We start from the raw sequence: 20,769 nt of genomic DNA, 5'->3' as shown, positions 1-20,769 counted from the left end.
GAATCATCCAGGTGTTCATTGGCAAACTTCAGACGGGCCTGCACATGTGCCTTCTTTAGCAGTGGGACATTGTGGACACTGCAGGATTTTAAGCCATTACGGCGTAATGTGTTACCAATGGTTTTCTTGATGACAGTGGTCCCAGCTGCCTTGAGAACATTAATAAGTTCCCCCCGTGTAATTTTAGGCTGATCTCTCACATTCCTTATGATCCTGGATACCCCACGTGGTGAGATTTTGCATGGAATCCCATATCAATGTCCATTAACACTCATTTTATATTTCTTCCATTTTGTTACTATTGCACCAACAGTTGTCTCCTTCTCACCTAGCATTTTTTACTCAAGAAGTAGGAGGGCACCAAATCCTGGGATCACCCCTGGCACTGAAAGCTAATAATTAATAGAGAGAAAAGAAGTGCCAAAAAACTGAGGGATCACCATATACATTATTAATCAAAAATGTTTTATTGTATATCAAAGAACATAAAAAGCACATTTGTGTCACACAACACCAAATGGTATCACAACAACCATAGACAAATTTTAAAAACATACAAAAAGGAGACCATGTGATTCCCTATATAAAGTGGACCAAGATTCTAACCAAGCTAGCTGGTATAATAAACAGATCAGAAGTTAGTTACATTTTCAAAGCACATGATGTTGCAACATAGCAAAAAATGTGCTGTAGCGCTTCACAAATAATTATAATACATATTGAACCCAGCAACAGCTTATAATGCAGTCATAATATACCCTGATACTTAGACAAAGCAGCCTTGTGCAGAGAAATTATAAAAACCCCAATATCTCAACTAGCATAACCCCAGGTTGAACCTGAGCACCCCAATTCCCAGAGCTGCAGCCTGATAATCCCCAGCCCTGGACTGAGAAAATGAGTGAAAAAAATAGCCCTCCTCAAGGAGCCAGATCTTTGACTTGACTCGTGTGTCTATGCACCAAAGTCCAAAGGGTTAAAGCAGGATAATGTAAAGCACAAAGCTGTTTGAAGGTCCAGGGAATCACCTTACCCACGCTACGCGTCGTCACACTTGGTGACTTTCTCAAGGGCAAAAAAGTAAATTACTTTTTTGCCCTTGAGAAAGTCACCAAGTGTGACGACACGCGTCGGGTGGGTAAGGTGATTCCTTGGACCTTCAAACAGCTTTGTGCTTTACATTATCCTGCTTTAAATGCCTCTCAGCTTACACCATGTTCCAAATTATTATGCAAATTTAATTTGTGTCATATATGATATATATATATTTTTTTTTTCAATGAAACTCATTGATGGTCTTGTGTCTCAGGGTTCTTTAGATCACTGAAATCAATCTCAGATACCTGTGATAATTAGTTTGCCAGGTGAGCCCAATAAAAGGAAAACTGGATGTTCCACAATATTAACCCATTAACAACTGCGGGGAGTAATCTTACATTCTAGCAATCATAGTGTTACTGCCCGTGGTCTCCTGCAAGCAGCTTGCAGTGATTGGCTCACATCTCAGCTGATTATACAGCTGAGATGTGTGCCTGCCAGACACGAGTGGAATCGTTATCCGCCCGTGCCTTTTAACCCCTTAACTCCTTAACTGGCGCTGTCAGTATGTGACAGCGCCATTATAATGGCATTGGCAGCAAACATTTACTCACTGGCCGATACCGGAAGTCACGTGACGTGTTGTCAGGGTAGCACAGAGTCATGTGATGACTCCTGTAGCTCACATGACTCACTTCCTGCCTCACGCAGCCGAGAGCTGGGTGAGACAGGTTAGGAGCATATCTGCTGTGCACAGCTGTGTAGCTGTGATCTGAAGATATGTCAGAGCGATCAGACAGCTGATCCATATAGTCCCCTAGGAGACCTAGTAAAATAAAAAAAGTAAAAAAAAAAGTTTTAAAAAATTTTAAAAAAATAAAAAAACCTAAAAGTTCAAATCACCCCCCATTCACCCCATTGAAAATTAAAGGGTTAAAAAATTAAAAAATATACACACATTTGCTATCGCCGCGTTCAGAAATGCCTGGTCTATCAAAATATAAAATCAATTAATCTGATCGGTAAACGGCGTATCGGCAAAAAAAAATCCAAACACCAAAATTGCGTTTTTTGGTCGGCACACATTTTGCGCTAAATGCAATAACAGGCGATCAAAACGTATCTGCCCAAAAATGGTACCGTTAAAAAACATCAGCCTGAGATGCAAAAAATAAGCTATCACTGAGCCATACATCCCGAAAAATGAGAACACTACAGGTCACGGAATATGGCGTAAAACATACACCACTTTTTTTGGACAAACATCTAATTTTTCTTTAACCCCTTAGATAAAAGTAAACCTATACATGTTTGGTGACTACAAACTCACTGACCTCAGGCATCACACCCACACATCAGTTTTACCATATAGTGAACCCAGTGAATAAAATATCTCAAAAGCAATGATGCTATCGCACTTTTTTTGCATTTTTTCCGCATTTAGATTTTTTTTTGCCGCTTTTCAATATACTACATGGTAAAACGTATGGTTTCATTTAAAAGTACAGCTCGTTCCGCAAAAACAAACCCTCACATGACCACATTGACTGAAAATTAAAAAGTTACATCTTTCGGAAGAAGAATGACGAAAAAAAACGGAAAGCGAAAAATCAGCCGGTCGTGAAGGGGTTAAGCAGGCCACATTTTTCAAGTAACATGGGAAAAAAAAGGATCTCTCTGCTGCCGAAAAGCATCAAATGCCTTGGACAAGGGATGAAAACATTAGATACTGTATTTCACGGAAACTTAAGTGTGATCATTGTACTGTGAAGAGATTTGTGGCTGATTTAGAGCACATACATGTTCGTGCTGATAAAGGTAGAATGAGGAAGGTTTCTGCCAGGCAAGTTCATCGGATTTAAGAGAGCAGCTGCTAAAAAGCCATTACAAACCAGCAAACAGATATTTAAAGCTGCTGGTGCCTCTGGAGTCCCTCGAACCTCAAGGTGTAGGATCCTCCAAAGGCTTGCTGTGGTGCATAAACCTACTATTCGGCCACCCCTAACCAGTGCTCACAAGCAGAAATGGTTGCAGTGGGCCCAGACATACATGAAGACTAATTTTCAAACAGTCTTGCTTACTGATGAGCGTCAAGCAACCCTGGATGGTCCAGATGGATGGAGTATTGGAGGGTTGGTGGATGGCCACCATGTCCCAACAAGACTGTGACGTCAGCAAGGAGGTGGAGGAGTCATGTTTTCGGCCGGAATCATGGGGAGACATCTGGTAGGCCCCTTTAGGGTTCCTGAAGGTGTGAAAATGACCTCTGCAAAGTATATAGAATTTCTGACTGACAACTTTCTTCCATGGTAAAAAAAGCAGAAACATGCCTTCAGGAGCAAAATCATCTTCATGCATCACAATGCACCATCTCATGCTGCAAAGAATACCTCTGTGTCACTGACTACTTTGGGCATAAAAGGAGATAAACTCATGGTGTGGCCACCATCTTCCCCTGACCTCAACTCTATAGAGAACCTTTGGAGTATCATCAAGCAAAAGATCTATGAGGGTGGGATGCAGTTCACATCAAAACAGCAGCTATGGGAGGCTATTCTGACATCATGCAAATAAATTCAAGCATAAAACTCTCCAAAAACTCACAAATTCAATGGATGCAAGAATTGTGAAGGTGATATCAAAGAAGGGTTCCTATGTTAACATGTAACTTGGCCTGTTAGGATGTTTTGGATTTAAATAGCTTTTAATTTCAGTGAATGTGACCTGCTAATGCTGCAAATTCCACAAATGAGCATTTTCAGTTCTTTAAAACATATAAAATGTTTAGAAACTCTACTGTGCCTAATAATTTTGAATAGTGCATTTGATGTTTCTTCAATAAAATTAGATGTATACTCTAACGGGTGATGACTTTTATTAGACTGACTGTCATTTGCACCGACGATTTAGGAAAATCAGAGAAAAATATAATTTGCATAATAATTTGAAACATGTTGTATGACTGAGAGGCACTATGTATTTAAGGCATCCTCCCATGAGGGGAGGTGCTTGCACAACACCTTCAGTTAGTCAGTATTCCAGTTTGCTGGCTAGTTAGTAGTCAAGTTCTCATGCTCTTGTCCCGTTATCCCTGTGTCCATCGCCTGTACCTGCCTTCCCATACTTCTCTGTGCTCACTATATCTGTCTGTACCTGCTTGCCTGTCTGCCTCAGTCATCCTGACTATACGTGTCTATACTTGTGTCCGTACCTGCCCTGGGGGTCAGCTGACACAGTTCTAGTCACTGCCCTGGGAGTGTTACCTGGTATCCGCTTCCGGTAGGCATTTAGTTAAGCCCCTCCCACTAAAATAAAAGGTAAGCCTGGATTCCCCCGTGTGGTCCATTGGGTCTACTGCTCCCTCTCACTGCCTCTACACCACCCATGAGCGTTAATTTTGTGCAGGCTATGGACTCCGCTGACTCTGACGTCCTTTTGCTGTCAGCAGTGTACCAGTAGATATCGCAGATGCGGGGACAGCAAGAGCAGATTCTGTCTTTTCTGGCTACCATCAACACCCATCTGAACAACCTGCATCCAGCTGTTTTTTTGGCACCCGTCCAGCCATCAGTTCCGACACCGGCAGAATCCTGGCCCTGTTTGTCTGCTCCTTCATGTTTTGACGGTGATCCCAAACAATGCTGAGGATTCATCAATCAGTCCTCCTTGCACTTTAAGGTTTTGTCACATTGGTTCCCTTCAAAGCGGGCCAAAGTGGCATTCCTGATGTCACGGTCATCTCTCTGTTTTTGGAGACTGGTGATGAATTCAGGGTTGGGATCCCTTATTTGGGACTCTACATTTAAACATGGTTTCATTTCTTTCAGTTCATCAGGAGTTAATGTCAGTTTTGTTGTCCTGCAGGTCCTTGCTGAATGGTGCAATTGCAGCTGCTTTGTATCCACGCCCCTTCAGGTTTAAATAGAGTTCTCTTCTTAGCAATTGTTGCTGAAAATACATTAAAGTCATTTGTTCTGTATCTGCATTGGTGAAAGGACCAGTGAAGGCATTTGGACTTCATCCTTTGTTGTTTTCCACTGTCCTTTTCCTGTGTGTATTAGTGCAGCAGTGGAGCTAGCATCTTCCACCAGCCAACTCACTAGCTAGAGCCACTACAGGGTTTTTCTTAGGGTCTCAGGTTCCTGTTCAGTGACAGTTGAGGAGACTGTATAGGGCCTGGGTAGGAGTGTAGGGTTAGCTACAGGTGAGGATAGGAGGTGTCCATCTACCCCTCTCACTAGAGCTAGGGCCCACCATCTTAAAGCGTCCGCCATGTGTTGCTTGACAGTCGCACCTCTGCGGGGAGGTTCTTGCTTGGATTAATCCCTTATTGGAGAGAAGGGATACGGTCACCTCTGACTTTCTGGATGCTTTCTGGAAAGTTTTTGATGAACTGAGTTGTGGTATTGTGGCAGTGTCCTCCCTCCTACAGTTACGTCAAGGTATAGAGACTGTCGGCTATTATGCGGCTCAGTTCCGCACCCTCTCCTCGGATCAATGCTGGAATAATCAGGCACTCGTGGCCGCTTTTTGGGAAGGTTTATCCAGGAAAATTAATTATTAACTATCTGGCAGTGATATTCCTGCTACTTTAGATGACCTGATTTCCTTGGCTACCTGGGTTGACCCTAGGTTCCAGGAGCAATCCATGGAGGTGAGAAGTGATAGGAGATCTCTACATCTGGCTCCATCCAGGGGCGTAACTACCACGGTTGCAGAGGTCGCCATTGCGACCGGGCCCGGCAGGTTAGGGGCCCAAGGCCGCCCGGCAGATCAGCAGCCAGCTCCTTTCTATGAGAGAGGAGCTGCGCTGTCTGTCGCAGACCATGTGGCCACTATATGACCCGCTGCCGCCGCTGACTCACTCCTGTGCGACTGCTGTACTGAGAGAACAGAGCGCAGGACTGGAGGACGCTAACTGGAGCAGCGAGAGGAACGGAGAAGAAGGGTGAGGACAGAGCAGATGAGGAATGAGGAAAGAGGTGAGTACTTGTTGTTTTTTTTTATATAAATTATTGAGTACATGGAGCTGGAGACCTTGGGGGGCTGCATTATACATGGAGGCCTAGGGGGGCTGGCTGCATTATTATACATGAAGGCCTGGGGAGGCTGGCTGCATTGTTATACATGGAGGCCTGAGGAGGCTGGCTGCATTGTTCTACATGGAGGCCTTGTGGGCTGCATTATACATGCAGGCCTGGGGAGACTGGCTGCATTATTATACATGGAAGCCTGGGGAGGCTGGCTGCATTATACATGGAGGCTGGCTACATTGTTGTACATGGAGGCCTGGATAGGCTGGCTGTATTATTATACATGGAGGTCTTGGGGGGGCTGCATTATACATGAAGGCCTGGGGAGACTGGTTTCATTATTATACATGGAGGCCTGAGGAGGCTGGCTGCATTATACATGGAGGCCTGGGGTGTCTGGCTGCATTATTTTACATGGAGGCCTGGGGAGGCTGGCTGCATTGTTATACATAGAGGCCTGGATAGGCTGGCTGTATTATACATGGAGGTCTTGGGGGGGCTGCATTATATATGGAGGCCTGGGGAGACTGGTTTCATTATTATACATGGAGGCCTGAGGAGGCTGGCTGCATTATACATGGAAGCCTGGGGTGTCTGGCTGCATTATTTTACATGGAGGCCTGGGGAGGCTGGCTGCATTGTTATACATGGAGGCCTGGGGAGGCTGGCTGTATTATTATACATGGAGGCCTGGGGAGGCTGGCTGTTATATTATACATGGAGGCCTGGGGAGGCTGGCTGCTATATTATACATGGAGGCCTGGGGAGGCTGGCTGCTATATTATACATGGAGGCCTGGGGAGGCTGGCTGCATTATTATACATGGAGACCTGGGGAGGCTGGTTGCATTATTATACATGGAGGCCTGAGGATGCTGCATTATATATCTCCATCTATGGGGCTGCATAATAAACATGAAGGACACCTTATACATAGACTATAGGGGTGTATTATACATGGAGATGTATGGGGCTGCATAATACAAAATGAAAGACACCTTATAAATGGAATATAGGGGTGCATTATACATGGAAGAGTATGGGGCTGCATAATACAATATGAAGTTTTATGGGGTTGCATTATAATACATATAGGACTATGGGGGCTACATTATAATATATGGAGGACTATGGAGGTGCATTATAAAACATGGAGGACTATGTGGTGCAGTATAATATATGGAGTACTATGGGGTGAATTATAATACATGGAGAACTATGAGAAATTCATTATAATAATTGGAGGGCTACTTTATACATGGAGGACTATGGGGGTGCATTATAATATATGGAGGACTATAGGGTGAATTATAGTACATGGCAAACTATGGGAAATGCATTATAATACATGGAGGACTATGGAGGTGCATCTAATATATGAAGGCTATGTGGGAGCCATTATAGTATTTGGAGAACTACTGTATATACAAGGGGGGACAAAGATACAAGCTGGGGATGGGAACGTTTTGTGCTGAGGGAAAAAGGCTCTTTCCATCAGCACCCAACTTTCCCATGCTCTGCTATACATCTTCTCTCAGCACCCAGCTTTCCCATGCTCTGATATTGGAAAGCTGGGTGCTGAGGGAAAGATGTATAGCAGAGCATGGGGAAGCTGGGCGCTGCTAGAGAGATTTCAGATCATGGGAAACCTGTGTGCTGGGGGTAAGAGCCAGGTGTCAGCATCATTATCCCGTACCCCAAGTGTCGGTGTACGTGGAGAGGGGGGGGCAGGTCTGAACTTTGCACCGGGGCCCATCAAACTCTAGTTACGCCACTGGCTCCATCCCTCCAGAGGCCACGGATGTCCTAGTTTCCGGTTGCCGCTCCTGAACCCATGCAGATCAGCCACGTCAGGATGTCAGATGAACGTCGAGAATACTGTTGCGCCATGGGACTGTGTTTCTACTGCAGAGTAGCAGAACACTTCATTCATGCTTGTCCCATGAGGCCGGAAAGATATTTGGTCCTGAAGCTCCAGTGAGGCCTACCCTAAAAGTCGGTGCAGTCTTCCTTTCAGAGTCCACTAAGGAGTCCCTCCAGCAGCCGTCATCCAGTCCTCCCCGTCCACTGGCCATGTCTTCACCCACCATCTTTGAAGACAAGTTACTGAAGAAGAAATCTCTTTTAGGCCTGGAGAAGTGGGGGCATAAGGGGGGTACTGTAGCACCGGTGTCCCAGCTGACTTACTGACCGCCCCGGCCAGGTTGCTTCCTCCCCTGCTGTCCTGCGGCCGTCCTCATGTGCTCCTGCTTCCTCCGCTCCCAGGCCTGGACACGCAGCTCGGGTCTCCCAGGAGTATGCTTAGGGCACACCCACCTCAAACACACCTGAACACCCACGCTACTCTCAATGGGTCGGTGCGCCTCTCGAAATGCCTCTCAGCCATAAAACATTGTCTCTCTGTCATTATTCTAGCATTTGGCAAGTATAAATAAATTTGGTAATCCTAATTGACCTAAAATGCGAAAGGTTTATTCTGATTTCATGTCAAATAGTGAGAAAAACATGCAGATGTGTCTTTTTAGAATGGGAATATAAACGTCTGGTTTCAACTGAATATATATTTTTTCCATTCAAGTATTTATAGTGCATTGATACATATTTCTGTCATTGCCGATGCTGACATTCGATACACATCTTGTGTGATGTTTATTTAGTAGTGCATTTTATAGATATACTACTTGTGTAGCATATAACATATATGATGTTTTGATCATTCATGTTACTCCTGTATAATTTTTTCAATTCCAGCATTAATGGTATAGTCTATGAAGCTGTTTTTGATATTTACATATATTTACAACTATTTCCTATGTTTATGTTAATTCCATAATTTATTTTATTGTACTATATTTGTATTGGTGTCATTTAATCATGACTCTGCATGTACACTGGAGATCAAAGTTAGAAAACAACACACAATTTCCTAAATGTTAAAAGAAATTGTGTAGTCATATGTGATTATATCCTAGCAAGAGTAAACAAGCAGTATTTTAAGCTTATTTCATATATTGAATTTTTTTCAAAAGCACACAATAAAAATGTAAATGAGATAAACGAAATAGAACACTGATCAAAATTAGAGAACACTTTCATATACCGTACCTGCAAGTTATTGGTGGAAGACTGAACCCAAATTGTGTTAAGAAGTCAATGAAAGGTGGTGGAGGAAGTGTCATGGTTTGGGGAATGTTTTCTGCAGCAATAGTTGGACCTCTCATACAGCTACATGGCAGAGTAAATGCAAGTGTTTATCAGACCCTTCTTCAACAACACGTAGTTCCTTACCTGCATCCATTACTCAATCACCCAGAAATTTTCATGCAGGACAAGGCCCCCGTCACACACCAAAAAACAAAAACAGTTCCTTGAAACAGAAAACATTGAAACAATGAAATGACCAGTCCAGAGTCCTGATCTAAACCCAATAGAAAACCTTTGGAAAATCCTTGGTGACTATGTTATGGCCAAGAAACCCACAATGGTCAAAGAACTGTTGATGAGACTGGAAGAAGAGTGGACCAAAATCACACCAGAGCAGTGTGAGAGACTAGTGATGTCCTGTGGACGCAGCAAAAATGATTTGTATTAGCTCTCACAAAGCCCCTCCATACAGTATGAGCCACCAAATAGCCCCTATATACACTATGAGCCCCATATAGCCCCCCTATATTCAGTATAAACCCCCACATAACCTCTCTATATATAACATGAGCCCCCACATAGTCCGGTATATACAGTATGAGTCCCCAAATAATCTCTATATACATTATAAGCCCTCACATAGTCCACTAATATACAGTATAATCCCTACATAGCCTCCTATATATAGTATGAGCCCTCACTTTGTCCCCCTATATACAGTATGAGCCCCACATAGCCTCTATATACAGCCACACATGTCACACAAATGAAAAAAAACAAAAACATATGCTCACCTTGCTAATGTTCCCCCTGTGCTACACTCTGCTCTGGTCTTTGGTGCACTTCATGCTTCCCTCTGCCAACAAGCTATTTGGAGATGGAAATTTCACAGGACTTGGCACCTGTCCACACTGCCGAAAGTACCAATACCTGGTTTAATAACCACAGTATCACTGTGCTTGATTGGCCAGATTATTGACTACTATGGGACGTCTGAAAAAAGATAAAAATATCAGCAATCTTTCATATGTCAGTGTAGAGAACCACAATTGGGTGCCCACTAATTGATAAACCCCTTGTCAAGATACATACAAGTACCAGAACCGGGACCCTGGACTTTTAGACATTAAAAGGAATATTTCACCAGGTTTTTGCTCCAGAATTATAATGTGAAGCATACAGAGCCTTATCTATGTGTATAGTGAGCCTATTTCATTTTGTCTTGGTTTCAAATGTGTAAGAGTTTTCTTCCCTCTAATTATCAAATAATGCTACTGATTCTGTTCCAGTCTATACAGCAAAGCAGATAAGGGAATTGCAAAAAAGACAGGGTCCAATACATGAAGTTGCTCAAAACTGTTGCAACAGTCGACATTTTCATGCCAGTCTTGGCCACCTTTACAAAATGGGCAGATCATATTCGGTCAGGGCATAGATAGCTACGCCTGTCAAATACATTAAAATGTACCCTTCTTTAGTTGGGTTAATTTTGCCATGAATGTACTTCATTAGTACATCAATGCATTTCAATCTCTGACTGGAGTACATTTTTGGTGGCAGCCTATGCCAGGTTAGAGATGTGGTTAATTTGTTAAAGGGGGTGTCCATTACTTGGAAAAAACCTTTTCATTCCCCATGTGCACCCCCAGAAAAATAAAAAAGCCTATACTTACCTCCTGGTGCCAGTGTGGTCAAGCAATGTCGGAATTTGCATTTCCAGGTCCCACGTGACATTGTTATTACACACGAGCCCCACGACCAATCAGCGCTGGCCTCCTTCTTCCACCTTCAGACATTTAACTAATTAGCAGGAAGTGATCTGGGATGCCAAACACCCAGGTGTAATGAGACACCTAACCACTAGGGATCGCTGGATACACTAGTGGAGGAGATCTGCTGGGTAGTTGAACAAGCCAGGGATCAGTAGCCGGGAGATCACATCAGTACAGAGGGAGAGAAAGAAGCCGAAGTCAATGTGCGAGCCAAGGGTCAGTAACCAGGAAGTTGCGTTAAGTACCAGGAAGAGAGCGGAGCAAGGGTCGGGGTACGGGCTAAGGTCGGTAACCAAGAGGACACATCGGGTACACGGGAGAGAGTGGAGCCGGGGTCAGGATACAAGCCAAAGGTTAGGGAGTCAAGTCAGAGTAGGGGAGTACACGGGATAAGGTACAAGGAACTAGGTAGCGGGAATAGATCAGGTCAGTCACTTACGGGAACCAGAGACGTACACTGCTGAACAGGAACTATCACTGGCGATAAAGAAAAGCAATCACCTGTAATGAGGCTCCAAAGACAGACCCCTCCCACAACACACAGGACTAGACTGGGACAACGAGTTCACCGAAGGAAAATAGGAGGTCCAGTGCAGGCTCTGCAGGAGAGTAGAGCACCGCTCATCAGAATCATGACATGAGCACTGTGGCTTCCACTCACTTCCTAATAACTACTTAACCGTACAAAGGCGAGGAGAAGGAAGCGAAAGCTGATTGGTCGAATAACAATGTCACAAGGGCCCCAGGAACATGAGTTCTGACAATGCTGGAACTGCACCAACACCAGAGGTGAGTATAAGCTTTTTTATTTTTATGGGGGTTAATAAGGGAGATGAGAAGTGGTTGTCCAAGTAGTGGACAACCCTTTTAAGTGTGAAAGGAGTGGACCGGCACTGGAAATCTGAATGGGTTCTCTGCCATACACGAGAAAATGGATATATAAAAAAGGAGAAAGGGAAAGTGAATGAATGGCACCAGTAACCCTATAGGCAATAATATGGAAGGTGTTAAAGTAATAAAGTAGAAAATGTAATTTTATTAAACAATGTAGCTGCGCAAAAAGGGATCATAATAACAATTAAAAAAAGAAGAGTAAGGGAAATACTTTTCACTTGGAATGAGTCTATCAAGCATGATAAGTATAAAGACACAAACAATCCACATATCCAGATAATGTATGGTCGAATAAAACATCAAATAAATGGGTTTCTAGAATTTAGGCAAAACATGATGTGCAAAAAATAATATTCTGTATACGGTACATGTACAGCAAGCAATATAGTTAAACCTGTATAAACCTGATGGGGCACGAGGGGTAAAAAAATCTCTGACCAGATTAAAGAAAGATATAATTTGTTAAGTGGCGTGCTCCTCTTAAAAGGAAGCTCTCAGGTCCAATATGCACCCAGTATTTCTAAAGATCCTTTATGATATACTAATGAGTGCAATGACTTGTCACAAGGGTTTAGGCTCAGTACGCTTCCCCTAGCACTTCCGGTTATGTGCACTATAAAGCCAGGTGTATGCGTCCCAGCTTCAGAGAGGTCTAGTGCGCATTACTGGCAGTGCCGAGACTTCTGATCATGCGCACTGAGCCTAAACCCGGCATCTGAGGTGGTGACAACGGACACAGGTACACGCGTCACCACCGATGATGCTGCGCAATGGGCATTGAATAGCATATTAGCATACCCCTGTCGGAGTGCTAACATGCTAAGAGGGCGGGCTAGTTGGAGACAAAGCCCTTGTGATTAGTCCCTGTGCTCATTAGCATATCATAAAGGATCTTTAGAAATACTTTTTCTAAAGCTCTCCTTATGTATGCTACTATTGTCTGTGACAATTAGGCAGGGATTAGAAAATGTACCTAGAACTGTTTGTTGTTCTGGGTGCATATTGGACCTGACAAGTTCACTTTCATGAATTAGGCACATCATAGTCAATGAGCCTCTTCACTAAGACTTCAGTGCACAACACCAGTTTTAATGAATCGAGCCCTAAGTGGCCGTACTGTTACTGCTCAAGCAATAGCATGAAAAGTGGAATCTTTCAATATGTTTATCTTAAGAATCTGACTTAAAGGTTATGTACACCTAAAATATGTAAATAGAATTTAAGCAATATCTTAAGTGTCACAATCTTATATTAAAGGATTTTTATCAGTTAAATGATTAATATTATAAAGAATTTGATGTCTTTCTTATTTATTTCATGATATTATTTTCAGCTGACCTAGAAAACATGGCAAGTGTAGAACGTATTGCATTTCTTCAAGAAAAACTTCAAGAACTTCGGAAACACTATGTGTCATTAAAATCTGAAGTAGCTTCCATTGATAGAAGAAGAAAACATTCTAAGAAGAAAGAAAGGGAAGGTATGTCTTTTACATCATTATCATCACCTATTACATCTTCTGTAGTTCTAAAACTCTCCAAAGATCTAGGCTGATCTTATTATAAACCTACCATAAATCTAATGAAGGGTATCATCACATACTTTGTAAACTCTTAGTACACAGAAGGAGATCATGTATACTTGGTAAAGCTGTGTGCATGGAGTTGGTTTGGCTTTCTAGCACCTATCCCTATGAGCACCATTTGGCCACGTGCAGGGTCTCTTCAGTGTCACATTTATCTCCATTTTTACGGGTGAAGAGGCTTGTTTATAGTGGTACAGTGGGAAGGGTTGACCCCTCTGACAGATTAAGTGTAATCAACATATTGAAGCTGACTTTTCTTGTGTTTTTGAATCAGTAGAGGTGTATGTCTAGGAGTGTAAGCATGGAGACCTTTAGGTAACCTAAAATCTCAGTGCTTCCTCCCACAAAATCATTATGCAGGTGTTTTGTAGTCACTCGAGGGTTTTTGATTGTCTCCTTCCAACATGCAGTAGTTATAAAGGATGACATACGTCCATCAAGTTCAACTTTTCTCCAACAGTTATATTTTTTCTATTGCTGAATTATTTATCACCCAAAATGTAATTTGTTGTGAGAAAAGCATCCAGCCATTTTTTTTAAAAGCTGTTATAGTATCTGCCATTACTACATCTTGCGGTAGAACATTCCACAGTCTGACTGTTCTAGCTGTAAAGAACCTCTACCTATCTAGCTGGCGGAATCACCTTTCTCACATTTCTTACAATTCTTTCATATATATTGAATGCCTGCTGGTCCTTTGTAAGGTTTTAAAAAAGAGTAAGTCATGTGACAATCCTTTTTATTGATCACACGTGTACAGTGGGTACGGAAAGTATTCAGACCCCTTTAAATTGTTCACTCTTTGTTTCATTGCAGCCATTTGGTAAATTCAAAAAAGTTTATTTTTTTCTCATTAATCCACCCCATCTTGACAGAAAATACAAAAATGTAGACATTTTTGCAAATTTATTAAACAAGAAAAACTGAAATATCACATGGTCATAAGTATTCAGACCCTTTGCTCAGACACTCATATTTAAGTCACATGCTGTCCATTTCCTTGTGATTTTCCTTGAGATGGTTTTACTCCTTCATTCGTGTCCAGCTGTGTTTAATTAAACTGATAGGACTTGATTTGGAAAGACACACACCTGTTTATACAAGACCTCACAGCTCACAGTGCATGTCAGACAAAGTGAGAATCATGAGGTCACAGGAACTGTCCAAAGAGCTCAGAGACAGAATTGTGGCAAAGCACAGATCTGGCTAAGGTTACAAAAGAGTACAGTGGACTTCATAATCCTTAAATGGAAGACGTTTGGGACCACCAGAACTCTTCCTAGACCTGGCCGTACACCCAAACTGAGCAATCATCAGAGAAGAGCCTTGGTGAGAGAGGTAAAGAAGAACCCCAAGATCACTGTGGCTGAGCTCCAGAGATGCAGTAGGGAGATGAGAAAAAGTTCCACAAAGTCAACTATCACTGCAGCTCTCCACCTGTCGGGCCTTTATGGCAGAGTAACAATGGGAGAACTCCGACACACTATCCCAAATCATGAAAAAGAGACGAAATCCTTGCAGTCAAAAACAGTTTTTATATTGGTGTAAATTTGAAAAAGAAATTAGTCCATAAAAGCCATGACGTTTCGACCTACTTGGTCTTCATCTGACCGGACTATTGGCGGTGTCAGGATTTCTGACAGCAACAGATATATAGGATGTGTTTGGTCACTGGATACAATGTGCTTCTTAGTGGCATGAATCAATAGTGTCCAACACGTGTACAGGATTTAGTGAATATAGATATAGATATATATATATATATATTATATATATACTGATGTGTTGGAACACCCCAAACGGGTATGGTACAATTCCTGCGTGTGTGTGGGCACTGGCCATGTGCGTCTCACTGCGAGGAATTGTACCATACCCCTTTGGGGTTTTCCAGCACATCAGTATACACCTGTAGTCTGCATCAGACTGCCAGCCTGAATCAATCTAAAGTTACATATTATAAGTTTGATGGATTTTGAACTAACCATTTATTGCAACACTGGGCTTTTACCCCATTAAAATGGATTGTGACATAGAGGCTACAGTAATATTTATAACTGGCTATCTCTTAACGTGTGAATTGAGTATATCTATATGCATTAAATCCTGGACACGAGTTGGACACTATTGATTCATGCCACTAAGAAGCACATGGGATCCAGTGACCATACACGTCCTATATATCTGTTGCTGTCAGTAATCCTGACACCGCCAATAGTCTGGTCAGATGAAGACCGAGTAGGTCGAAACGTCATGACTTGTATGGACTAATGTCTTTTTCAAATTTACACCAATAAAAAAACTGTTTTTTGACTGCAAGGATTTTATCTCTTTTTCATAATTTGGGGTAGTGTGCCAGAGGTCTCCCATTGTTATTGTTAGTTTTCTTTCTCTAGAACACCTGTAAGGTGAAGCAGGGTCTTATTCTATTATATTTATAGCAAAGTGGCTTGACGAAAGCCTGTCCTCAGTGCAAGACATATGAAAGCCCGCATAAAGTTTGCAAGAAAACACATGAAGGACTCCCAGACTATGAGAAATAAGAATCTCTGGTCTGATGAGACGAAGATAGAACTTTTTGGTGATAATTCTAAGCGGTATGTGTGGAGAAAACCAGGCACTCCTCATCACCTGCCCAATACAATCCCAAGAGTAAAACATGGTGGTGGCAGCATCGTGCTATGGGGCTTTTTTTCAGCTTCGGGGACAAGACAACTGATTGCAATTGAAGGAAAGATGAATGTGGCTAAGTACAGAGATACCCTGGAAGAAAACGTCTTTCAGAGTGCTCTGGACCTCAGACTTGGCCAAAGCTTCACCTTCCAATAAGACAATGACCCTAAGCACACAGCTAAAATTACAAAGAAGTGGCTTCAGAACAACTTTGTAACCATTCTTGACTGGCCCAGCCAGAGCCCTGACCTAAACCCAATTGAGCATCTCTGGAGAGACCTGAAAATGGCTGTCCACAACGTTCACCATCTCACCTGACGGAGCTGGAGAGAATCTGCAAGGAAGAATAGTAGAGAATCCCTAAATCCAGGTGTGAAAAATTTGTTGCATCATTCCCAAGAAGGCTCATGGCTGTACTAGCTCAAAAAGGTGCTTCTACTCAATACTGAGCAAAGGGTCTGAATACTTATGACCATGTGATATATCAGTTTTTCTTGTTTAATACATTTGCAAAAAATTCTACATTTCTATTTGGAGGTTTTTTATTCAAAATGGGGTGCAGAGTGTACATTAATGAGAAAAAAATGAACTTTTTTGAATTTACCAAATGGCTGCACTGAAACAAAGAGTGAAAAATTGAAAGGGGTCTGAATACTTTCCATACCCACTGTAAATGAGAGCTCCTTTGAGACACATTTTTCTAAGCTAAACACGCCCAACTTATTATAGCAGAGGCCTTCCATCCCATGTAGTAATCTAGTTGCTGCCTTTGAAATGGCTCTAACTTCTGAATAACCTTTTACAAACCCTAAAACTGGATATCATTTTTAAGGCTGTGGTCTTATAAGTGATTTATCGAGGGGTTTTACATCTCTTTTTTTTTATACACCCTCAGGCTATGTGCGCACGTGTGCGCTCTGCACCGCACCTAAAAGGTGCGCTTCAGAGCGCAGCTGAAAAGCTCCGTTCTGAAACGCATGGTGCCGGCAGAGAACGTGCGCTCTGCATGCAGCTCCTGCCATAGACAGAGCAGGGGCTGCCGGCAAAGCGCACGGAAGAAGTGACATGTCACTTCTTAGAACGCGCGCTTCGGGCAGCAGCCGAAGCGCTGCGCTCTAAGACGCCACGTGCGCACGGCCCCTGCACAATCTCCATAGATTATTCAGGGGACGCAGGACGCATGCAGTTACGCTGCACTACAAAGCGCAGCGTAACTGCTTGTAATTACGCAACGTGCGCACATAGCCTCAAATCTTGTTTGCTTTTGCAGCTGCTGCTTGACATTGAGCACTACATCTTAGCTTACTTGTAACCAGAATATCTTCTGTTCTGTAATACTGCAGCAATAGAATTACTTTGGCTGCACTACATTACTCTACATTTATAAGCATTAAACCTCATCTGTGTTTGCCCATGCAAACGTTTTATGCAGTTTAGTCGGTAGTATTATACGAGGAGCTGCTGATAAGTTTTTGGCTTTACCCAGAAAGAAATGATAGGATGATATAACTTTACATTTATTCCACATACTCTCCACTGATGTCAACACACTTCTTACATCGGTATTCCTAGTTCTGTAAGAATAGCAAAAATAAGTATTTCAGTTGTGCCTCAAGCCAGGCATCTGCATCAGAAATGGTGTGAAATTTGGTACCCTTGAGGCGTTTCTTCAGGTTTGGAAACAGAGGATAGTCGGAGCGAGCTAGATCTGGGGAATAAGGTGGGTGGTCAACCAGCTGGAAACCATGCTCTGCCAGTTTTGCCGTGGTGACTTGTGCAGTGCGAGCGGAGGCGTCCTGCAGGAACAAGATTCCTTTGGACACCTTGCCGCGCCTTTTGGCTTCAGAGCTGCCTCCAATTGGTCCAAAAGTTCAATGTAATACATTGCATTGATGGTGGAACCCTTTTGAGGGTAGTCCACAAGCAGCACGCCCTCCTTATCCCAGAACACAGATGCCATTACCTTAGTGGCTGATTTTTGCACCCTGAACTTCTTTGGACGAGGAGAACCACTGTTCCTCCACGCTTTTGACTATTCCTTGTTTTCAGAGTCAAATCCAGGTCTTATCCATAGTGACCAGTCGATCCAGGAAGTTCTTATCATTCCAGAAACACTGACAAGTGGACCGGGGAGTTTTCACTCGCATGCTTCTCTGATCTGTTGTCAAACTGCGATATATCACCATGAATATTCTTCGCGGACTTTCCTTGCAGAAACAAGAATTGTATCACTTCTCTGCTCTCAGTTGCTGTGAATATCGCATTAGACTCCGCCATTTTGTTGTCCCACGTGCGTACAACACTGTTGCCATAAGCAACAAACACAAAATTTTGAAAACCCATATTAGACACATAAGGCTTTCATATGATGTAACATTCATTACCATAGAAACAAAAAAAGATCACAAAGCCAAAGACTTATCAGCAGCTTCTTGCATCTTCAAGCTCAGGTTTTATTATCCTACATTGATTGTGTCATCAGCAAAGACTAAAGGGTGCTTTACACGCTGCGACATCGCTAACAATATATCGTCGGGGTCACGGTGTTAGTGACGCACATCCGACGTCGTTAGCGACATCGCAGCGTGACAGCTAGGAGCGACGATCAACGATCGCAAAAACGTCAAAAATCTTTGATCGTTGACACGTTGCTCCTTTTCATAATATCGTTGGTGGTGCATGCCGCTGGTTGTTCGTCGTACCTGCGGCATCACACATCGCTATGTGTGACACCGCAGGAACGACAAACATATCCTTACCTGCGTCCACCGGCAATGATGAAGGAAGGAGTTGGGTGGGATATTCCGTCCGCTCATCTCCGCCCCTCCGCTTCTATTGGATGGCTGCCGTATGACGTCGCTGTGACGCCGCACGAACCGCCCCCTTAGAAAGGAGGCGGTTCGCCGGCCACAGCGACGTCGCAGGGAAGGTAAGTCCGTGTGATGGGTGTAAGCGATGTTGTGCGCCACGGGAAGCGATTTGCCCATGTCGCACAACCGACAGGGGCGGGTACGCTTGCTAGCGATATCAATAGCGATTTCGAAGCGTGTAAAGTCCCCTTAACACTTTACTCTCAATCTCGTCCATGAGGTCATTAAAGGAGTTATTCGGCTTATTTTTCTTTTTTTTAATTATTTCAGTATTGGGCTACATTAGGGCAGGTAAGCAGATAGTGACCACTTACCTGCCCTGCTATCATCCCCTCTCCCCCGGCTCAGAGTGGTCATGTGACTGCTCCTACTGTGATTTTGCTACTTCCGGTCACCTCATGTAAACAGGGGCTGGACATTGTTGACATGCAAATCAGCCACTGCATGTTGCCGCCCTGCTGGGCAGGTACAGTGCGATGAGCCCCCGCCCCCTCCCTGTGCGCAGCTATTTGTGCCCTGTATGTGCTGGACAAACAGGGTTGCCCTCTCTGTCTAGGACACCATGAGCGCTGTTTTCCCGACAGTGTCCTCAGCTCATTATTTTGTATGGTGCCCAGGCATCTGTGACCCCCCTCCCCCGTGCACTGTCTCTGTGATGAATGCAGCATCCCGTGCTCCTGGCTTCTGAATACAGTCAGGGGCAGAGAGCAGGGATGTCACCTGACACCAGCGAACAACAGCACTGAGCTCTGTATTGCTCGGCTGTAAGGAGAAGAGACAGCACAGGTGGCAGAGAAGAGAGTGCACGGCTGACAGAGCGAGGCGGCAGAGAGGAGAGGGCACGGCTGACAGAGTGTTGGGGCAGAGAACAAAGTGCACGGCTGACAGAGGGGGGCGTCAGAGAACAAAGTGCACGGCTGACAGAGGGGGGGCAGAGAACAAACTGCACGGCTGACAGAGGGGGGGCAGAGAACAAACTGCACGGCTGACAGAGCGGGAGGGGGCAGAGAGGAGAGTGCACGGCTGACAGAGCGAGCGGGGGGGCAGAGAGGAGAGTGCATAGCTGACAGAGCGGGAGGCGGCAGAGAACAAACTGCACGGCTCACAGAGCGGGAGGGGGCAGAGAGGAGAGTGCACGGCTGACAGAGCGAGCGGGGGGGCAGAGAGGAGAGTGCATAGCTGACAGAGCGGGAGGCGGCAGAGAACAAAGTGCACGGCTCACAGAGCGGGAGGGGGCAGAGAGGAGAGTGCACGGCTGACAGAGCGAGCGTGGGGGGGCAGAGAGGAGAGTGCACAGCTTACAGAGCGGGTGGGGGCAGAGAACAGAGTGCACGGCTGACAGAGCGGGGAGGGCAGAGAGGAGAGTGCACAGCTGACAGAGCGGTGGGGAGGCAGAGAACAAAGTGCACGGCTGACAGAGCGGGGGGAGGGGCAGAGGACAAACTGCACAGGTGACAGTGCGTGGTGGGGCAGAGAAGAGAGTGCATGGGTGACACAGAGGATGGGAGGCAGAGAAGAGAGTTCATACATGCGAGACAGGGGAGTGCTGGGGGGGCAGAGGAGATAGCGCAGGGGGAGAGAAGAGAGTGTGTGCATAAGGGGGGATTATTTATAATATATTATATAACTCTAGGTGTGTGTGTGTGTGTGTGTGTGTGTGTGTGTGTGTATATATATGTGTATGTTTGTATATATCCTATAAACTCACATTAGGGGCTATATATTATTTTCATTACATAGTACTCATTTATCTGCCAGGTGCTG

The 20,769-nt window shown here is 44.0% G+C and overlaps 1 protein-coding gene across 1 annotated transcript in view; it reads left to right on the top strand.

The window, feature by feature from the left end:
* The window catches only part of LOC142296297 (AT-rich interactive domain-containing protein 4B-like), a 430,400-nt gene that overhangs the window by 392,982 nt on the left and 16,649 nt on the right, over positions 1-20,769 (top strand). Inside the window, exon 23 of the mRNA XM_075339708.1 lies at positions 13,214-13,360. Within this exon, the coding sequence (XP_075195823.1) occupies positions 13,214-13,360 (147 nt within the window). The remainder of the gene's footprint in view (positions 1-13,213; positions 13,361-20,769) is intronic.

The sequence above is a fragment of the Anomaloglossus baeobatrachus genome, chromosome 3 (genome assembly GCF_048569485.1).
Source record: "Anomaloglossus baeobatrachus isolate aAnoBae1 chromosome 3, aAnoBae1.hap1, whole genome shotgun sequence".
Taxonomy (NCBI): Eukaryota; Metazoa; Chordata; class Amphibia; order Anura; family Aromobatidae; genus Anomaloglossus; species Anomaloglossus baeobatrachus.
Note: the sequence above shows the minus strand (reverse complement) of the source record. Positions and strands in the feature narration are given on the sequence as shown.